This window comes from Nannobrachium achirus, assembly GCF_963921795.1.
Source record: "Nannobrachium achirus genome assembly, chromosome: 19".
NCBI lineage: Eukaryota > Metazoa > Chordata > Actinopteri > Myctophiformes > Myctophidae > Nannobrachium > Nannobrachium achirus.
The window spans coordinates 23,793,614-23,812,766 of NC_137826.1; the positions used below are offsets into that span (position 1 = coordinate 23,793,614).

At 41.4% G+C, this 19,153-nt stretch overlaps 1 protein-coding gene across 1 annotated transcript; it reads right to left on the bottom strand.

The window, feature by feature from the left end:
- Nucleotides 1-2,200: 2,200 nt before the first annotated feature.
- On the bottom strand, nucleotides 2,201-8,867 carry rom1a (retinal outer segment membrane protein 1a; the record flags this gene model as incomplete). The annotated part of the gene is made up of 4 exons (XM_080749337.1): nucleotides 2,201-2,395; nucleotides 5,184-5,430; nucleotides 6,051-6,481; nucleotides 8,733-8,867. 4 exons carry the CDS (start codon nucleotides 8,865-8,867, stop codon nucleotides 2,201-2,203), a joined length of 1,008 nt encoding a protein of 335 aa, XP_080605463.1.
- Between the last annotated feature and the right edge of the window lie 10,286 nt (nucleotides 8,868-19,153).

Consider the following 19,153-nt stretch of genomic DNA (forward strand, 5'->3'; position numbering starts at 1 on the left):
TTAAGGACTTGCCCTCAATACCCTGTCAAACTACTTCTCCAAAGTGAGTTACACCCACAGCCACACTGTAACACTGTTTAAAAAAAATTGGCCTGAAAAAAGTATAGCCCACTGTAGGACCAGTCCCCAGGACCTTTTTGGGATATCCTTTTATCCTTTAGTCTGTCTGTACTACGTGCTGTTTACATATCTGACTAATAACCTATTCAATCAATCAATATATGCAAACTTTTAGAAGCATACATTTTATGGTACCACATATTTGGCATGTTGTTAGTGTTTTTAAAGTTAAAACAATAAAACGTTATTGAACTTGCCTGAACTTCTCCAGGGAATATTTTCCTGGCTTCTTTTTTTTTATGCATTTAAAGTACAAAGATATTGTAAATTACACAAAGAATAGCCACATAATTCAAATAACTGATTTGGAAGTCCCTGCAAGCTGATTTGAACATCGTAGGCTACTCAAATGAATGGTGGCTTCCTTCTAAAATGGGAAACAAAACACAGTAATGCTTTGAAAAAATTATCAGTAGCAATGACAGAAATACAGAGAGTCATAGTCAATGGCCTATGGTCCTTTAAATAGTACAAAAGGAATTTGATAGTAGGCCTAGACCACACCTGACATGTACTGTAGTGTACAGGAATGTGATTGCTAGGCCAGCAGGTTGAGTATTAACCTATAGGATTAGCATCGCTTTGAAAGGTGTCAGGCTAGAGGACACACAGCTTTCACTGCATTACTGACACATGTCATCAATCCTTTTAATCCTTGTCCAGGTGAATAAGGGTGAAGTGGCAGGCAGAATGTCACGAGGACGCGACCAACAGTTTGTGTGTGTTTTGTAGAGAAGTGGTTCCCAAACCTTTTAGCTCGTGACCCAAAAGAGAAATGAGACTTTTGCCCGGAACCCAGCTTGTGAAAACAGAAGATATACAAGCTCACAATGCTTCGCGCCGCGTTGTGAGCTTGTAGATCGGCTATTTTCACGACTCCTTAAACATTTGTTTACACATTTTGTAATTTCTTAGATTTGTATTTGATTTCTTCATGAAATTACTGGGAAAAAAACATAAAATGTATTTTTCATTCATGAAAATGTTTGCTTTTTTTGGAATGTTTTTTGAAAATGTTTTGATTTGATAATAATTAAAAACAAAATGTAGGAAACCAAAAATTAAGGGACCCATAAAAATGTGTCTGCGACCCACAAAAATGTGTCTGCGACCCACAAAAATGTGTCCCCGACCCACAAATGGGTCCCGACCCAGTGCTTGTGGGTGTCAAGGGAGCTGCAATGAACTTTTGGCCCACTTTGTCCTCACAGGACCCCCAGTATTTATCAAACAATAAAACATTCGCCCTGACATCTTTGAGGGTCCCTGTCAGCCTCAGGCTCCTGGAATGTTCCTACATTTTCACCTTGAAGTGTTCTTACGCAAAATGTGTGTTTTGTTTCAACCAAAAGAAGAAAAGTGACAACACGAGGCAATTAGAAAGTTAATATTTTAATACATTAATATACAATGTTTCCTTATTACAATATCATACACTACTCCTGTGAGTGCTTTGTAGAGCGGTGGGCCTCATGTCTCTCTCTCTCTCTCTATGATCAGCCTCGCTTTGCCATCTTTCATCTCTCCTTTCATATGTAAAGATATATATCAATATCATTTATCTGAAATAATGAATGTTATTTGCCAAGATATTTTGATTGTTTTTAAAGAGGCTTCGTTAGAAAATGTGATAAAGAAGGTACTCTGTTTGTTGACCTTATGGAGCATATTGAAAATGAACTATAATGAGTTTCTACATTGTGGAAAATAGTGCTTGCTTTGGTAATTCTGGATTTAAAGGGACCTGGAGGTTAAGCCAAATTCAAAATTCAATGTGAATTCTGAATCTGAATATACACTAACACTAAAACTAATTATTTTCTTTTTCTTTCTTTTTTTCCTTTCTTTTTTTGTTCTTCTCCCCCATTTCCCCCCATTTGAAAATGTTCCTCCCAATTTAGCCTTTATGCCGAAATCCCCAAACTCAACACTGTCCCTTCCATTTCTGCTCCCTGCCAAGCAGGTAGGACCAAGAGAATGCCATCCCCGCCTGGTTTGGAAGTGAAAAAAAGGTGAATGTGTGCCGTTTAAAATTTACATTATCACCTATTTTATTGTCCATGGTGAAAAAAAAAAAAAATCACACCCCTGGGGTTCCCTCTGCCACCTGGTTCATCATGAGGAGTGTCAGACAGGGGTTGAGATATTCCTTGATGGTCTCCTTTAAGCCCTTCTCCAGCAGGTATCCTTCTGTCTCGATGTTCTCCGTGTTCTCCTGCCCTGATATTGCCTCCATGCATGTCTGCAGGTAACGTACGCTCACCAGCACAGAGCCCTGGGAATGGAGAAGTGGAGGAAAGTTCAACACAGGGGTGGGCGATAGTGTGATAATTATCGCTGAGATTATACAATGTTTAAGCGTTAATACAGAGATCATTGCAGAATTCAATTTAAACCTGCATTTTGGTCTAAATCAGTAGTTCTCAAACTTTAAAAATGTCAAGGTCTCCACTTAACGGGTCCATTTGGTTTCATTTGTATATATGATATATATATATATATATATATATTGTATATGTCAGAGTTATATACTTGTAAAGTTCAATTTAGACCTCCCAAAAGGAACCAAGAGAATCTAGTTTTTGTCAAGTAACTTGAAAAATAATCATAAAAACCAATGTGAAAAAGAATCGTGATAAAATCATGTATCGTGATACAGCTTGGGAAAATATCGTGATATTGTATTTTTCCATATCGCCCACCCCTAACATATAGCTTCCACAGCAGCAATGTTAATTTTGACAGCAAATTTCGAGTTTAGTCATCTTTTGAATAAAATGTAGTTTTAGTCATCTGAAAAGTTTTAGTTTTAGTGTAGTTTTAGTCGACTAAATATCACACGGTTTTAGTCGACTAAAAGTTGATTTTGTCGACAAAAATGTATTTCGGCAGGCCATGAATCCCTTGATGGCATGCATCATAATGGCTGATTTTACACTAGCTGAAAATAGACGATCTACAAGACGCTGCGACGCATTGTGAGCTTGTAGATCTGCTATTTTCAGAGCGCAACACCAGAGTTCAACCAAACATAAAAGGTCTTTTAGTTCTACTCGCTCTCTTTTCCGCTATAGACTAGTCCCTCCATAATGTTTTAGTTTAGTGTTTATTTGTTGACTAAATTGGCGATATATTTAGTCTTAGTCCTCAGTTTTTGTTGTTTTTATTTCGTTTTTTTGTCAGTGAAAAAGGTAGTCACAAACATTTTAGTTGGCAACAATCGTGTCTCTCAGGGGTCACCAATTTGTTTGCCCATGGACAAACGTGTTCGTGGGAAGACTTGTCTTTTTTACACAGCCTTATAGTTATAATGTTCTTATTTTGGTCATAAAGACCCAATTACTGAATGTCAAGTCTCCAGGTTTTCTGTAGAATATGATGTAGAATAGACACTTATTTACTACTAGTAAGACCCTAAAGGGCGAGGACGCAGACCTCTCCCCTGGTACCCATATATGGAGATCCATATACTGTACAGTATATGAAGATATGCTGTGAGAGCCCAAACATGCTTAGTGCTTACTCATTAATTCGTTATGTGAAAGTCCTATGACATCTATGACATCTGACATCATACATACAATCCCTTTTATGCCCATACATGGAAATCCCTGTCTGTTGAACCAACCACACAGATAGGGGCTGTCTTGGCCATCTGTCTTGGCCATATATGGATATTGTTAGTGTGGTATGTGGCCGATGTGGCCGCCATATATGGCCATTCCCATATGAAGTCCTGTTACTGCACATCAGGGAACTCCATATATGGGCATAAAAGGGATTCTGTTAGTGTGGTAGTGTGGTTCCCCTGACATCACAGTGATGTCAGAGCGACAAACCCATAAGACCGTAAAAAAAGTGTACAAGTCCAGAGAGACAAACAGACAGTGTCAGCATGTGCCGTTGTTTCACATACTAGACTGCAACCTTTGGTCGCAATGACAATATGACACATTATGAGTCCAACTAGGGGTTCTGAAACGTTTTATTTGTAAGTATACCCCCATATCTCTGAGAGTGTACAAATGTCTACAGTATTCCATCAAAAATAAGAATAGTTAAATTGCATTTGAAGGTACCAGGATTATGGCAGTTTGATATGTTAAAACTCAGTTACTGCCAATTAAATATGCCCTCGAGTGGCATTATTGCCAGAAAATCTCCATAGACTTCCATGTAATTTATAGTGCACAGATCATGCACGCCCATGCACAGATCATGCACCATGTTTGTGCAGGCTGTTCACAGCTTTCAAACCAAAAAAAAAGATTGGAAATCCGTTCAGGCATTCTTGAGATAATAGCCATTATGTTTTACATTATGTAAGCAAAGATGGCTGCCCTGTATGAAATATGGGGTTGTATGGGGGGTGGAACATGCAAAATCGCGATTGAAATCATGTTTACTAGATTTAATGGGGTCCAAAAAAAAAAAAAAAAAAAAAAAAAAAATTCTAAGTAAAAGTCGATTTAAGTCGTCTGGCAGGGAAGTCCATAGTGAGAAAGTTGATCTAAAAGTCGTTTGGCACTGTATGAGTTAACACTTACCAACATTCTAATGTCCCACTAAATTATGTCCAGCCTTTAGAACTACTGTATATTAATTGCCTAGAATCATCTGGGACCGTTTTATAGGACAGTGGGTGTCCATTATCTCCAAGTCAGATTGGAGAGGCAAAGAAAGGAAGGAACTGTCAAAACGTTGTTAATAAAATATAATCTAATATCTAGTGTTTCCCACGCACAAGGAGCTCAGAGACACAATTGTGCGCATTGACATGAATCATTCGTGTAGTGCAGTGCAGTTCAGGTCATGACCTGCCAAAATAATCATATTTGAACAACCTGATAAGCACTTGAGTTGAGGCATTACAATAGTATGGCAAGGTTCCCCAGTTAATAGCAGCTCTTTTTCTTTTCTTTCTTTTTTCTCTCTCTATGTTTTAGGTATTAAAAAGGACGCTTCACTGTCATCTGGGATGGGGACCCCCAAAATCATGTGAGGGGACCACCCCCCTGGGGATTCCAGCCCATGGGTTGAGAAGCACTGATGTAGTGCAGTACCTGAATCAGGAAGGCAGAAATCACTCCAGCGGCGATGGCGTTCATCAGGCCCATGTAGTAGCTGACCAGGGCTTCTCTGCAGCCTCGGAGATGGATGTTGAGCTCCTCGGTCTCGTACTCATAGTTGTAGTGAGCAGAGTTGTTGGTGAGGTGGTACTGGATGCACGGCCGTGGGGAGCCGGGGCTACAGCAGCTGAAGGGGACTGCGTCCATCAAGTAGCGGCCTTCCACGTTGCTCTTAACGCGACTGGAAGGGAAACGTCAAAAGTGAATTTTCATGTTTTGTTCGTTTTGAGATCAGACTAATCAAAGTCATGGCCCTATTGTCGCCCGTGCCTTACCCCTTATCCCTAAACTTCTTTGCCTTTTTTTACTATTTTGAAAAACATTAAAAATTGTTCAACTTGCTGAACTACATCGACATGTGAGCTTGTAGAACGACTATTTAACTTTTTAAAAGTGTAAGGCAATATATAAGGTGGAAATATGGCTCATAGTCTCCTTTTCTTAATGCTGTAGTTGTTTTCTTTACTGTATATTTTACCCATGTCCTTTATTTGCACTGAGGTTTGTTTTTCATCTGCACCATTTTTTGTTATTTTCATTAATCTTTTTATGTTTTATCACTTTGGAAATGGACTAAACCAGAAACGCACCTAGTGAGATAACAACTTGCCTTTTTATCAAAGCTTTTAAGCTCATTTATAATTAGACAGTTACATTTACAGACCAAACTACTTGGCCTATTACATTGAGACCAGATAACAGCTCTGATGCAACCTCAAATTATGTTCTGCACATATAGCTTTCAGAAATGTTTAACCTAGATGCTTAGTTAGGGACAACTTAATGGAGTGAGTTACTCACTCTTTCACTTCCTTGGAGTTGTAGTCAAGAAAACGGTTACTGATCCACTGGACTTCGAACCAGTCCTTGTGGTTCGTGTTTCCACAGCATTGGAAATCCATCTGCAGTCGATCTATGTTCTGTTTCTGGTAGCAGCGGCCAGGGGTGTCCGTATCCTTGTAGAAGCGGATGCCGTTCTTCAGACCAATCTTCAGGGAACTCTCCAGGCTGAACTTCATGACAAAGCTCAGGATCACAGACAGCAACATGAGGACGGTGAAGAAGCAAGAGATGCTAAAGTAGGGCTTCAGGAATTTCTTCCAACTAGGGAATCGCCCAGCATCCAGGGCATCCTGACTGATCCGTCCGGCAAAGTAGTTGATGCCCAGTGATGCCAAGCCGACAATCATGAGGGTGTTGGGCACAATATGAATGTCAGAGTTGGCCATCACCTGTAAGTCAGACAGAAGGCAAAGGCAACTTATTCATTCATCTTTTCACATTTGTTTTTTATTCTCCATCCAAATCTATGTAATTCTATGTAACCTGGAATTCTTACAAATGGTATTATAATAACTGTATCAATAGGCTAAATAATACGAAAACAAGGAAAAGAAGGAATAGTTTAATTAAAAACATGCTTTTTTTCCTTTTTTTATATTGGAAGTAGGCATTTGTGAAGAAGTAATGTGTATCCATTCTGTCAAGTAAAAACAGTTACTGTCTGGTGGTGGTGAAACTGATAAATATATTATTACACAATTAATTAGATCGTTGTTAGATGTTTCCATTAATAGTCAGATATTTGCAGATTTGATTCATCTTCAATGTTTATTGAGGAGCCTTCAAACTGTTTATTTTCTTGCAATGTAAGGCCATGTTAGTGGCCTTACATTGGTCGGAACTTACAAAACAGAACAATGAAAACGGAACGCAATGAAAAAGGTGGGGTGAGGGATTGGTCTGATGTCTTATTAGTGTGGTTGCTGTAATCAGACTATTGTTCTAGGTCGGAGAACTTTTATGTCACCTAAAACCTGTTTTAATTCAACTTTTCTGTAAGCCCAAAAGTCCATTGAGTTCAACAGACGTTCTTTGTAACTTTTTCTGTAAGCCCAAAAGTCCACTGAGTTCAGTGGACATGTTTTCTGTATCCTTTTCTGTAACACCAAAAGTCCATTTTGGACAGTCCCTTTTCTGATTGGACAATATATCATGTCCAAACAGACAGGATTGGTCATGCTTCACTTGACATCACAATATCTAATATAAATGGTAAGACGGAATTCATTTCCCAACGGATTCCTCGTGACTCGCGTCATTGCAACCACACTTAATCTATGGAATTATCACTATGAAAATAATGGCTGGTTGCAGCACTAGTGAAGACACATTTCAGAGCAGAGGAGCAGCTGGCTGAAGAGAACACATGATATCTTGGCTCTGTGATGAAATAGAAACAGGGCCTGGAGCCTGGTTTCCAGGGCAACTTAGATTTTCATTTGGGATCAATGGAAAAATAATGTGGACCATGGTTGTGAAGAATAGGTGTGATGACTTTAAATTTGCCATGACCTTGTGTCTCAAACACAGACAGATGTCTGTAGGCAGATTGCCCACAAAGACTGTAACAACAGAAGCTGAATACCAAACAAACACAGTTGAGCTTTCTTTTTATATTCCAAGTATAGTGTAGCTATTAGGCTTAATGCAAAGTACATCATGTTGTATTGTCTTACAACTCTCAATGAGCTGGTCTGGTATTTTATTATACCATTTAGTGGTGTTTGCAACTATTTTTTTTTATTATCACATCACTATGTCTAGTTTATTTTGAAGACTTAGCACCTGCATAGTGTCATATGCTTGGAAAGGGCCTTGCTGGCCAGTTCAAAGTCTTAATGGTGAAGGACACCAGGGTATTGCTATTAGGACTCCAAGGATTTGGAACAATCTGCCTGAGAAGCTTAAGCCTAATTTATTTTCTGTCGCGCAACGATGTCGCTAGCAGACAATAACTGATTTACAAGCATGTAAATCAGTATGATCAGTATGATTTTATCTTCAATAGATATTTTAAAATGCTATTGTATTGTCCACATATCTGTTTGCAATTTGTTTTGACTTTATTTGTGGAACAGTTTATGCATTTAACATTTAATTTAAGTTCCCATCAAGCATGATTGATAGCTATAACTATCTACATAGTTTAAAGACATTTACAAAGTACAAAGATTATTGTTATTATTTATTTATCATGTAATGCATTGTTTTAATTTAATTATGTTTATTTTATTTGTTTGGCAAAGTGCCTGTAAACTATTAAAAAAGTCTTATAATTTAAGTTGAATAACACATACACACATACTGTATATTGCAAGACATTGAATATAGTTTATAGCGTTATAACCTTCATGACTACAATTATGTTAAAAGAAAATACAACAAATTATATTTGTTACATAGTATCATTTGTAGTACCTTGAATCTACAATTCAACCATACCATAACAGCAATGTTAGCCCATTAAAACCGGGGAAGCATCTGTGTCGTTTTAGATTTTATTGTTGGCAATAGAAAGATAGCAGATGTACACTGATATTTTTGATCATTTTTCGAAGAATCTTGAAAAGGTGAGAACTACTGATTTAGAAGGCATTCGTAGAATCGGTGTACGTAACACTACAGGTACTGCAGGCCTACCTCCTGTCTCTTGCGGAGCTCCGTCTTGAGGATGCAGCCCAGGGTAAAGGTGAAAGCCCCGGCCGCTGTGGCCACCCACGACAGCATCCACAGTCCCTGGGCCAGCTTCACCCTCTTCGCAAAGGGGAACTTCATCGGCATGTACCTTTGTACCGGCGGCATGGTTGCAGCAAGGGGTTCCCCTGAACCAGAAGGAAAAAGGGTGAACGTGAGCAACAACAAAGGATGAAGGCGCTGTGACACTTTGTTCTACATGTTCTACAGACGGCACTAATAAAAAATACTATGGGAGAATTCATTCATAATTAAGATCCACAAGCAGAATTTGAATAAGGAGAAGAATTAACTGCTAGTCTTGGGTGTGCAAGTGCTTTAAATAGAAATAATACAATACAAAAAATCAAGAAGAAATTGAGAATATCCACACGAGAAACAAGTAGCCATAATCCCAAAAGGAATAGATATTAATCCTCAGATAAGTCTATGAACCAGAACATCTTGGATCTTGGATACATTAGGTGATAGTGTTGAAGTTCACCTGCTTGGTGGCCCCAAAAAAGTGTTGAAAAAAGTCCAGATGTCGCCTTAGACCACTGTTCACTATCCGGTGTTGGCACACTGGATTTGGCAAAACTGGATGGCTGGAGCGATTTAACACTAATCCCTAATTATCCTATTAAACTGGCCTGCGAATCCAGGCCATTGTCTGCTCAGCAAACCTATGACAAAACAAATACTCCGTGACAGGCAGGTAGATGATAGGGAGATATTATTAGGCAGTCTGATATGAGGAGCATACTGGAGCTGCTTGCATTTGTGCCCCCATGACAACACAAATACAATGGAGGGCCCCCATTGTATTTGTGCCCCCATGACCCCCATTAGGCACTTATTAATTTATCTTTAGTCAGTGTCACGTCACAAAAATAGCCAATCTACAAGATCATGATGTGTCGAGATCGATGCACCACATTGTGAGATATTTTCCCCCAAAAGTTTGGAAGACTTTCACATGATTAAGCCCCAAAAATAGGTTTAAAGTGGATAGGCTTTCATCCCTATTTGGCACCCGCCGATTGTAATATTACAACTTCCACTGTACTGACATGCACATGCATCCATCTGCACCGACATCCATCTGTGCAAGTGATGCAAGTGCAAGTAAGAAAACATTTCTGTGCTCATTAGAGTGCTGCTGCCGTTTGTAGTCTCACAACCCGGAAGTAAGTTTGCAGTTGTTTCCCTCACAGATTATAATTGTATAGTGTTCCACACTTCCAATTTTGTCAACATGTTTTGTTTTTTTATCACTTGCAATTTCACTTGTTTATACTGTATTCTGAGTTCTCTCACACAGGATACATTTGGGAGTTCTCCCTAATTTATGTTCTGTTTACTAAAGAGCTGGAGCTTATGATTTTTGTTTACTTCAATGGCCTACACGTGTGGTTCAACAATAAGTAAGAAGTGTGTTTATTTGTGGATATTATCTTTGTGAGCAAAGTGTATGACTAACTTTCGGGGCGGCCCTGAAGTGATCTATTAAACAAATTATTGTGGATCCACAGTAGTAGTCCTCATTGGCTAATGCAGAAGGGAAGGTAGATTCGTAAAGAGAGAAAGTGTTAATCCTTTCTAATACCTACTCTATAAAGCCCCTTTTCCACTACGAGGCGGAACCAAAACTTGAACCTATTTTTCTGGTTCTGGTTTTGTTTCCATTGCGCAGGACCAGTTTCAGCCAAGGTGGCGCTATATTAGGCCAATGTGAAAAGGGTGCCATGTCTTCTTTGGCCTTTCACTGCATTTTGCTCCAGAAATGTGTTTTGCAAAAGTTGACTGCTGGTGGTGGCACCAGCAGTCCAATGTGAAAAGGGTGGTCATTTGTTCCTCGACCCAGTGGGAATGTCACGAATGTGTGTGCACAATTTCACCAAAATCGCACACTGCATTCATGATTTGACCCATGTTGTTCAAAACAGAGCAATCCTTCAAACGTTGGAAGCCTTGAGTAAGGTCAAAAAAATTGTTTTACAAAAATCAGACTCATGGTGGCACTTAAACAGGCCCATGTGAGAAATGTGGGGCAGAGGTTCTGAATTGTCATCCAGGGAGTGTGTAAAGTTTGGCAGCGACCGGGCCAACGGTAGCTGGTAACAGACGAACACACCCACACGGACGGACGGACGGACGGACGGACAGACAGACAGACGGAAGGACGGACAGGGGCATACAGGGTTTCATTTGTCAATACATTGATGACAATGTTGTATTGTTTTATTTAATATTATATGGAATTATATGATATATAAAGAAGGAAATTATGTTTGTGATGTGACACAAGTCAAACACTTGGAATAGGTACTGTATCAGGTTTATTCATGCACATACACACTTGAGCCGCAGAGTTGCCAATATGCTTGAAACCCAGAAGCCCAACGTACAGTATGCCTTGGCTGGGAAGGATTCCCCTCTGGATGAACGGTAGATGCTTCAATTACCCTGCAGGAAGCCCGGGTTCAGAACTACAGCATGTGGTTACACATGGAGGTTCATCCAAGGTTCTCCCAGTGGGGTGGAGGTCAAAGAGGGGTGAATTTAGCAGAGATACTAGATGTCTGGTTTTCCATGCATGATTCGAATCCATATGTTACACATGTATCATGTTATGCTAGGAAGTTAGGAACTTGCAGGATATTCACGTCAGCTAAATAGAAGGTAGTTTTATTTTAATTGGTCGCATACAGTATATGGGAGGAATGAAGATAAATACAACTCTGCAAAAGGAAAATAATTATTTGAAGTCATGTACACATTCACATCTACTGTATGCTATGAATTTAACCTGACTTTCGCCAGATGGTGGCAGCATTGCGTATATAACGCTCTGCTTTACCATCTGGGCTTGCTCGGCCAGCGTTGATAACACTCGTAAAGTCCCGGGCCGGACCAATCAGCGGCAGCTATGGGCGGGCTCTGAGCGGCTCTGAGCCAATAGAGTCTGATTGCAGACCACGTGGAAACCCAGGAGGCGGATTCTGGGTGCAACGTCATGCAGACAGGCCAATATGAGTGGTTGGAGTTGGCACTCCCAGACTGTGATAGAAACGGCCACATCCAATCACCAGCTACAGAAATTAAAAAAATGGCCCGCCCCTTACATCGAGTGTGCCCGAGAGAGCCCAGATGTAAGGCAGAGCGTTACGCACTGCTGCAACTATCTGGCGAAAGTCAGGTTACTATGAATTCGTATAACATTATGCATTTCACACCAAGCTACGATTTTGAATCGATTTTTTTGAATACGATTTTTCTTTTTTACAATGCACAGCAGTTGTGCATAAAATATTTAACACTACACAACACAAATATACGTATATATGCAAGAAGGTGAGCAAATACAGAGAAGATATATATACTTTATATGTTTTCTACTTAAATTAATCATATTTAGTACATTGCTTTTAAGGAAGAACTGCCTGCATCTAAAAGAGTGAAGTAGACAGATAGTTTATCACTTAACGGCTACGTGTAAGGTCTCTAGTGGATACTTCAAACACCACACATACACACATGCACACACGGTGCATTTACACACACAAACGCACACTCTCGCGCGCGCACACACACACACACACACACACACACACACACACACACACACACACACACACACACACACACACACACACACACACACACACACACACACACACACACACACACACACACACACACACACACACACACACACGCAATATACAATTTGCATTGCTGTATAAATATATTAGGGAGTTCAAATGAACATTTGCATGCTTCTTCCTTTAGAGTATATACAACAGCCTGAAAGAGTCCTCATACTGTCCACAGTGATTGTCTTTGAATCTACCACAACCAAGAATTGAATTACCGACGCCGTGAGTCTGAAATGTTTCTCAGACAGCGATTTTCCTTCATAACAATCGTGTGATTCTGTGTCAAACACAGAAGAGGAAGTATGTTGATGTATTGATGTATTTATTACCTTGCTTATTGTAAGCCACTCTGGTACAGAGCGTCTGCCAAATGCATAAATTGTAAATTGTAAGTAATCAATCCAAGGGCCTTTATGATGCAGAATGCAGAATAATTCTGCATGTGGATGGAATGGTACCCAATAGCAAGTGATTGGGTCCCCAAGCTAAGTACGTTAGTTGGTGTTGACCACAGACGTAGGGTGCTATGATCTATCTTTACTATCTATTGGTTCTGCCTTTAATCCACGTCTTAAGCAAATGCCTTATCATTATGGTTGTCAACATTGTATTTTACTTAATGCATCTAGATTGTACTTTATAGGAGGCAGAACAGGTGAAATTCAGGCATGCAGAGAGAAAAGAGCCTGAAGCAGGGGAGGCATTTGGAATTGTGGGTCCAATAAAAATATATTTCACCACTGGAATTCAACTTTGGTGATTTCAGTAACTGTATATCATGCACAGTTGTTTTACGGTCATAGCTTTGTTCGCCCTCCTTCTAGACGTATCTCCACCACCTTGTCCTGCCGGTCCCCCTCACTGGGCAGCATGTCACAGATGAAGTCATTCAGCATCTTCTGGGCAGACTGCAGGCCGGCCAGGCTTCTCCCTGGTTCTGACTGACAGCCGTCCGTCATTCTAAAGCGGTGAACGATCTCATTGTCTGAGTCTTCAGCAGCTTCGTTTCCTGCGTGGTGGAGGTCCTCGCGGCTCCTATACCGGACACTGCAGCCGCCGTCGCCCGTCACAGCCGCTTCGGCGAGAGCCCCCGGAACGTTCTCGGGGTACACGCTGAGCTGGATGCGAGGCACCTGCAGTGCAGGTTGACCGCGTCGCCCGATCATCTCCTCTTCACCTGACTCGGTGTCTTCATCCCTCTCTCCCTGCCTCACCCCGAGCCCACAGTGTTTAGCAGTCTGTTCACGGGGACCTCTGTCTGACCCCGCCAATACAAATATTGGAATTTCCTCACTTATCTCTGACCAATCAGACTCCTCATCCTCTGGGACCCTCCCCAGTGATTGGTCCGGCTGCTCACTTATGGCCTTTCCAAGATTATCACTGTCCTGCCCTGGAGGCAGAGCATCCGGCACAACAAATCGACTGGTGGAAATATGGGACTTGTCAGAGCCTCCGTGTAGCATCGATGTTACCTAAGCAAGAGGCCATTGTGGAGAAAACAAATGATTTATAAAATTGATTGGCCTTAACCACTTAAGTCCCTATATACTTCACTGTATTATAAACAGCAAAACTATGTACTAGCTACATCAGCCATTTGTTTCTATTTCTTTTTATAAAAAAAGAAAAGGAAGGTTTTCACCTATAATAACAAGCCCAAATTAGGAATGCCAGAGTTAATCAGAATCAACAATAAAAATTAATGTGGTTAAATAATACAAATTATACGCGCGCACGTGCACACACACACACACACACACACACACACACACACACACACACACACACACACACACACACACACACACACACACACACACACACACACACACACACACACACACACACACACACACACACACACACACACACACACACACACACACACACACACACACGTACACTTCTGTATTGGTAAGGCTCTTACTTTAAGTGTCTCCATTGCATTGCCAAGCTGTTCCGTTGGCACTGAAATACTTTGATTCAACGCACCTCCTTCCATATTCTGGAGAAAAAACAACAACCATTTAACCTTTGTTGCAGTAAATGACACTCCTGGTATAGACTGTAGCTATGCTTCCAGTGATGGTCATGGCATGTTATGGGTTATGTCCTTTTTAGTTTCGCATGCAACACATGAAATAAACTGTATAGTGTGCGGATCTCACCACGGAATTACGTTTCTGCTCTGGGAGATTATTGGTGTGTGGTGTGCCATGAAATCTGGCGAGAGAGAGAAAGCAACATGACCTTTAATCTCAATGACAATTTGAAAATGGACAACATACAACGCAAACACACACAAACGCACACCGCAAATTCAAATGTTCAGTCAAAATGTAGTTAAATGAAGTTTAAAAGTAAATATATCTGACATCCTGCTTAATTATTACGTCTGCTATTAAACAGACTTAATTATTCACATATAATAATTATGGCTATGTAGCTGTTTATCAGCATTTAATTAAGCTCAACAAATAAGCTGAGAGTTTTGAGGAGAAAAAAAAGCTTTAATTTAACCTTTTAAACTTTTCTGTGAGGCTGCCAAGCTCCTTTCGTGTCCTCTGAAGTTCCAACTCCAAGAGCAGGTGGCTGCTCAGAAACTCTTCACCCAAACATTCCATTCTCTCTGCCGTCTGGAGCAAGCTGTGGTGCAGAACTTCATTCTGCTCCTGCAGCGTCCTTTGAGGACCAGTAAACAAACATACATATTAGCTAACTGCAATGAGGGAGAATGTAAGATGAACTATTATAGCGTCGTTGTCAGGTGGAAACCTCGTATCTCCAAGTTTCAAATGTATATGTTCTTTCGCAAAGTAAAGACCTGCTTCATACAAGGCCGTCGCACAAAAGTAGTGAAAACAGCTGATCTACAAGCACACAACGCCTCGCACCGCGAGGCGTTGTGTGCTTGTAGATCGGCTGTTTTTACTAGTTTTCTAAAATGATAAATGCAAAACGAACGGTTTTGGACATACAAGGTTTTCACCCGACAACGACAATAGGTTATGTTTTAGTGACACATACTATACAGCAGTGGTTCGCAAACCTATTCATTTCAAGAATTATTTCAAGAATTTAATTCTCAGAGTTACAGACCTGTAAGGAACGCTGAAGGCGCCTGGACCCCACTTTGAAAACCACTGCTGTACAGTACACACTTTTTATGTTTTCTCAAAAGTGTCTCACTTTGAGACATGGTGGCGTTTACGTTTCAATAAATTCATCTTTATGAAAGCAATAAAACTGAAAATCTGCATTTTAAAATTTATGCTAAATCACACCCTAAGTAATGTGAGAAATATCCATGAATATAGTATGTCATGTCTCATATACTTAAGAAATTCATTTTTATCCATCAGAAAGAAGGATAAATGAATGAAACTTACATTATTTTGCAGAGATCCTGTGCCGTATCCTGTATTGAAAATGCACAAATACTTATTTATTTTAGACTATCAACTGAGAATGGCAATTGATTTTTAAAGCTCCAACATAATCGACAGTGGAAACCAATGGAGAAATGTGAGTGTGTGTGTGATCTATTGTTCTTACACAATGAAGAGCATGCTTGATTACAAAATCAATAGGAAAGCAAATGAGTGGAACAATCTTACATAACAACTCAATCAAAAACATTGCAAATGACAGTGGTAGTAATTTGACAGTGGATGTACTGTGACATTGGACAAGTGGACATCGTTAGGCCAATTTATTACATAATCGCCTGATCGTAATAATGAGATAATCGCAATTATAAAGGTCTGGGCTGTGTATAATATTATTTTAATTATTGGTAACGCTTTGTCAATTGTATACCAAACTTTATGTCAAAAAATATATATTATATTTTTCTCCATAACAATCTAATGCTTATTTACGGTATGTTCCGTAATATGACGGTTTTGCATGCCTAGAACAGCAGATGTACAGTACAAGCTCAGAACGCATCTTAACTGTGACACGTTGTGAGCTTGTAGATCAGCTCTTTTCACACAATACCATCATACAACAGTATAACTCAGGCTTTAAAGGGTTTTGTCTTTTCATGAATCTTTGGTCTGATACAAGATACCTCTGTATTTGGTGTGCTATTTTCAAGTGATTGAAAAACTCCAAGAGTGAATATGGTAAATCGTACTTATAATATCAGTACTGTACCTCATCCTGACTGCAGGGACTGGAAGTACCTCTTGAGGAATCTGTCTTGCAGGAATGACACTCAAGCTTCCCATCAAAAGCTGGAGAAGGACCCGTCTGTGCATGCAGGGGATGGTGACGGGGCTCTGTGTGACTGGGGTGATAGTGGGCGTCTGATCCTTGGGGAGAGGACTGGTGGCCGTGATCAGAATCTGAGAGAGTTGAGGGGTGGACGTCTGGCTGAGAGATGTGCTGCTGATGACGAGGCTCACCATGATGGAGTTGCCGCTGGGACTCTGAATGAGCAGAGTGGTGATGGACATCTGACACAGCAGACTCATGAGACTCACAGTGACTGTTCTGGGAATGTGAAGGACTGGGATGTGATTCAATACCTTGACCTTGATGATGAGCTGGGATGTGGTGGTCTCCATGGTGATGTGTTGGGCTGTGGTGGTCTCCATGGTGATGTGTTGGGCTGTGGTGGTCTCCATGGTGATGGTCTCCATGATGGTGGTCTCCATGGTGATGGTCTCCATGGTGATGTGTTGGGCTGTGATGGTCTCCATGGTGGTGATCTCCATGGTGATGGTCTCCATGGTGATGGTCTCCATGGTGGTGGTCTCCATGGTGATGGTGGTCTCCATGGTGATGGTCTCCATGGTGATGGTCTCCATGGTGATGTGTTGGGCTGTGATGGTCTCCATGGTGGTGATCTCCATGGTGATGGTCTCCATGGTGATGGTCTCCATGGTGGTGGTCTCCATGGTGATGGTGGTCTCCATGGTGATGGTCTCCATGGTGATGGTCTCCATGGTGGTGGTCTCCATGGTGATGGTCTCCATGGTGATGTGTTGGGCTGTGGTGGTCTCCATGGTGATGGTGGTGGGTGGGGCTGTGATCTCCATGGTGGTGGTGATGGTCTCCATCATGATGGTGGTCTCCATGGTGATGTGTTGGGCTGTGGTGGTCTCCATGGTGATGTGTTGGGCTGTGATGGTCTCCATGGTGATGGTCTCCATGGTCATGGTGGTAGGTGGGGCTGTGATCTCCATGGTGATGGTCTCCATGGTCATGGTGGTAGGTGGGGCTGTGATCTCCATGGTGGTGGTCTCCATGGTTATGGGGATGGTTTCCATGGTCATGGTGATGGTCTCCAAGGTGATGTGTTGGGCTGTGGTGGTCTCGATGGTCATGGTGGTCTCCATGGTGGTGGTCTCCATGGTGATGGTGGGTGGGGCTGTGATCTCTGTGGTGGTGATGATCAGTTTGAAAGAGGTGGTCTGTATTGTGATGAGTTTTACCGTCACCATGGTGATGATGTTGCCATTGGTCTCCAGTGTGATGGTGATGTGAATTGTGAATAGAGGTATCTCCAAGGTGAGATGAGCCATGAGATGGGCTACAATGCTCTCCATGATCTCCCCGATGACAATGAGTATTGAGGTGGTGTCTTTGGTGATGGTGATGATGTTCGCTATGAACGTGATGGTGCGAGTCTCTCCTAGAGTGATGGTGCCTATGATGGCGGTGATTGAGTTTGTCATCTTTATAATGAGTGTGCTGACTAGAATGGGAATTTATGCTGGGATGAGTGCAACTGCTGGAGTCAATGGAGTCGGTACTGGCAGGCCGGCTCATCTGTGGTCTGGGACTCTCCACTCTTCTGTCCATCTTAGGTGAGGCCTGGCCTGAACTGCTTGGTCTATGAGCGTCTGTAACACCAAGGGTGGCGAGCCTCTGTGGGCTGAGAACCTGCCGAGTAATCTCGTTCAGAAAGTTAGAGAACTTGAGTTTCTCCCTCACCAAGTCCTTCCTGGCTTCTTCTTTTCTTCTCAGAATTTCATCTTCATTGTTAGGTTCCTCTTCTTCATGGCTGATCAGGGCCTCCATTGACTTAGCTTTGCGGACACTTCCATCTTTTCCTGAACCTCTTGAAATCCCCTGCTTGTTCTTGCCATGGCTCCTGGCGGTGCCGAGGTGAGACGCTGACCCTCGCTCGCCTGTCGCCCTGGCAGGGATCTTCAAATGACCATCGTCGTCTACCAAGGGCATGGTGTCATCTGCTTCGTCAAAGATGTCTATGCATGACTGTGAATGCTGGGGCTTTTCTCTCTGTGGATGTTTGCGAAAATACTCAATGTCGTAATGTAATGAACGGGAAGAGGAAGAGGATGAACTGCAGGATGAAGATGAAGAAGAGGAGGAGCCATTTGAGGAGCTTGAGGAGGTGGCTGTAACGGGAGTGTGGGGGATCGCATCAACAATGTGTTTGTTGTGGTGATGACAATTCTCGGTCTTCTCACGGTGATGGTGGAGGTCATGCTGGTGCTGGAAAGTGCAATCCTCTGCTGTTGAATGGGTGCTATTGCAAGAAATCAGGGTGAGAGTGTTATCTTAAAGGGTAATGAAAACCTCTATTAATTAAAATGACTTGACAAACTCCCATAACGTGGCTGCCTGCTATTTTAATAATCAAGAAGAATATTAAATAATTGAATGAGCCTGTTATCACAATTAAGCAAAGGTTGGATGTATTAATGAGAAATGTATTAATCATGTTCATGCTTACCCGTGACCTTC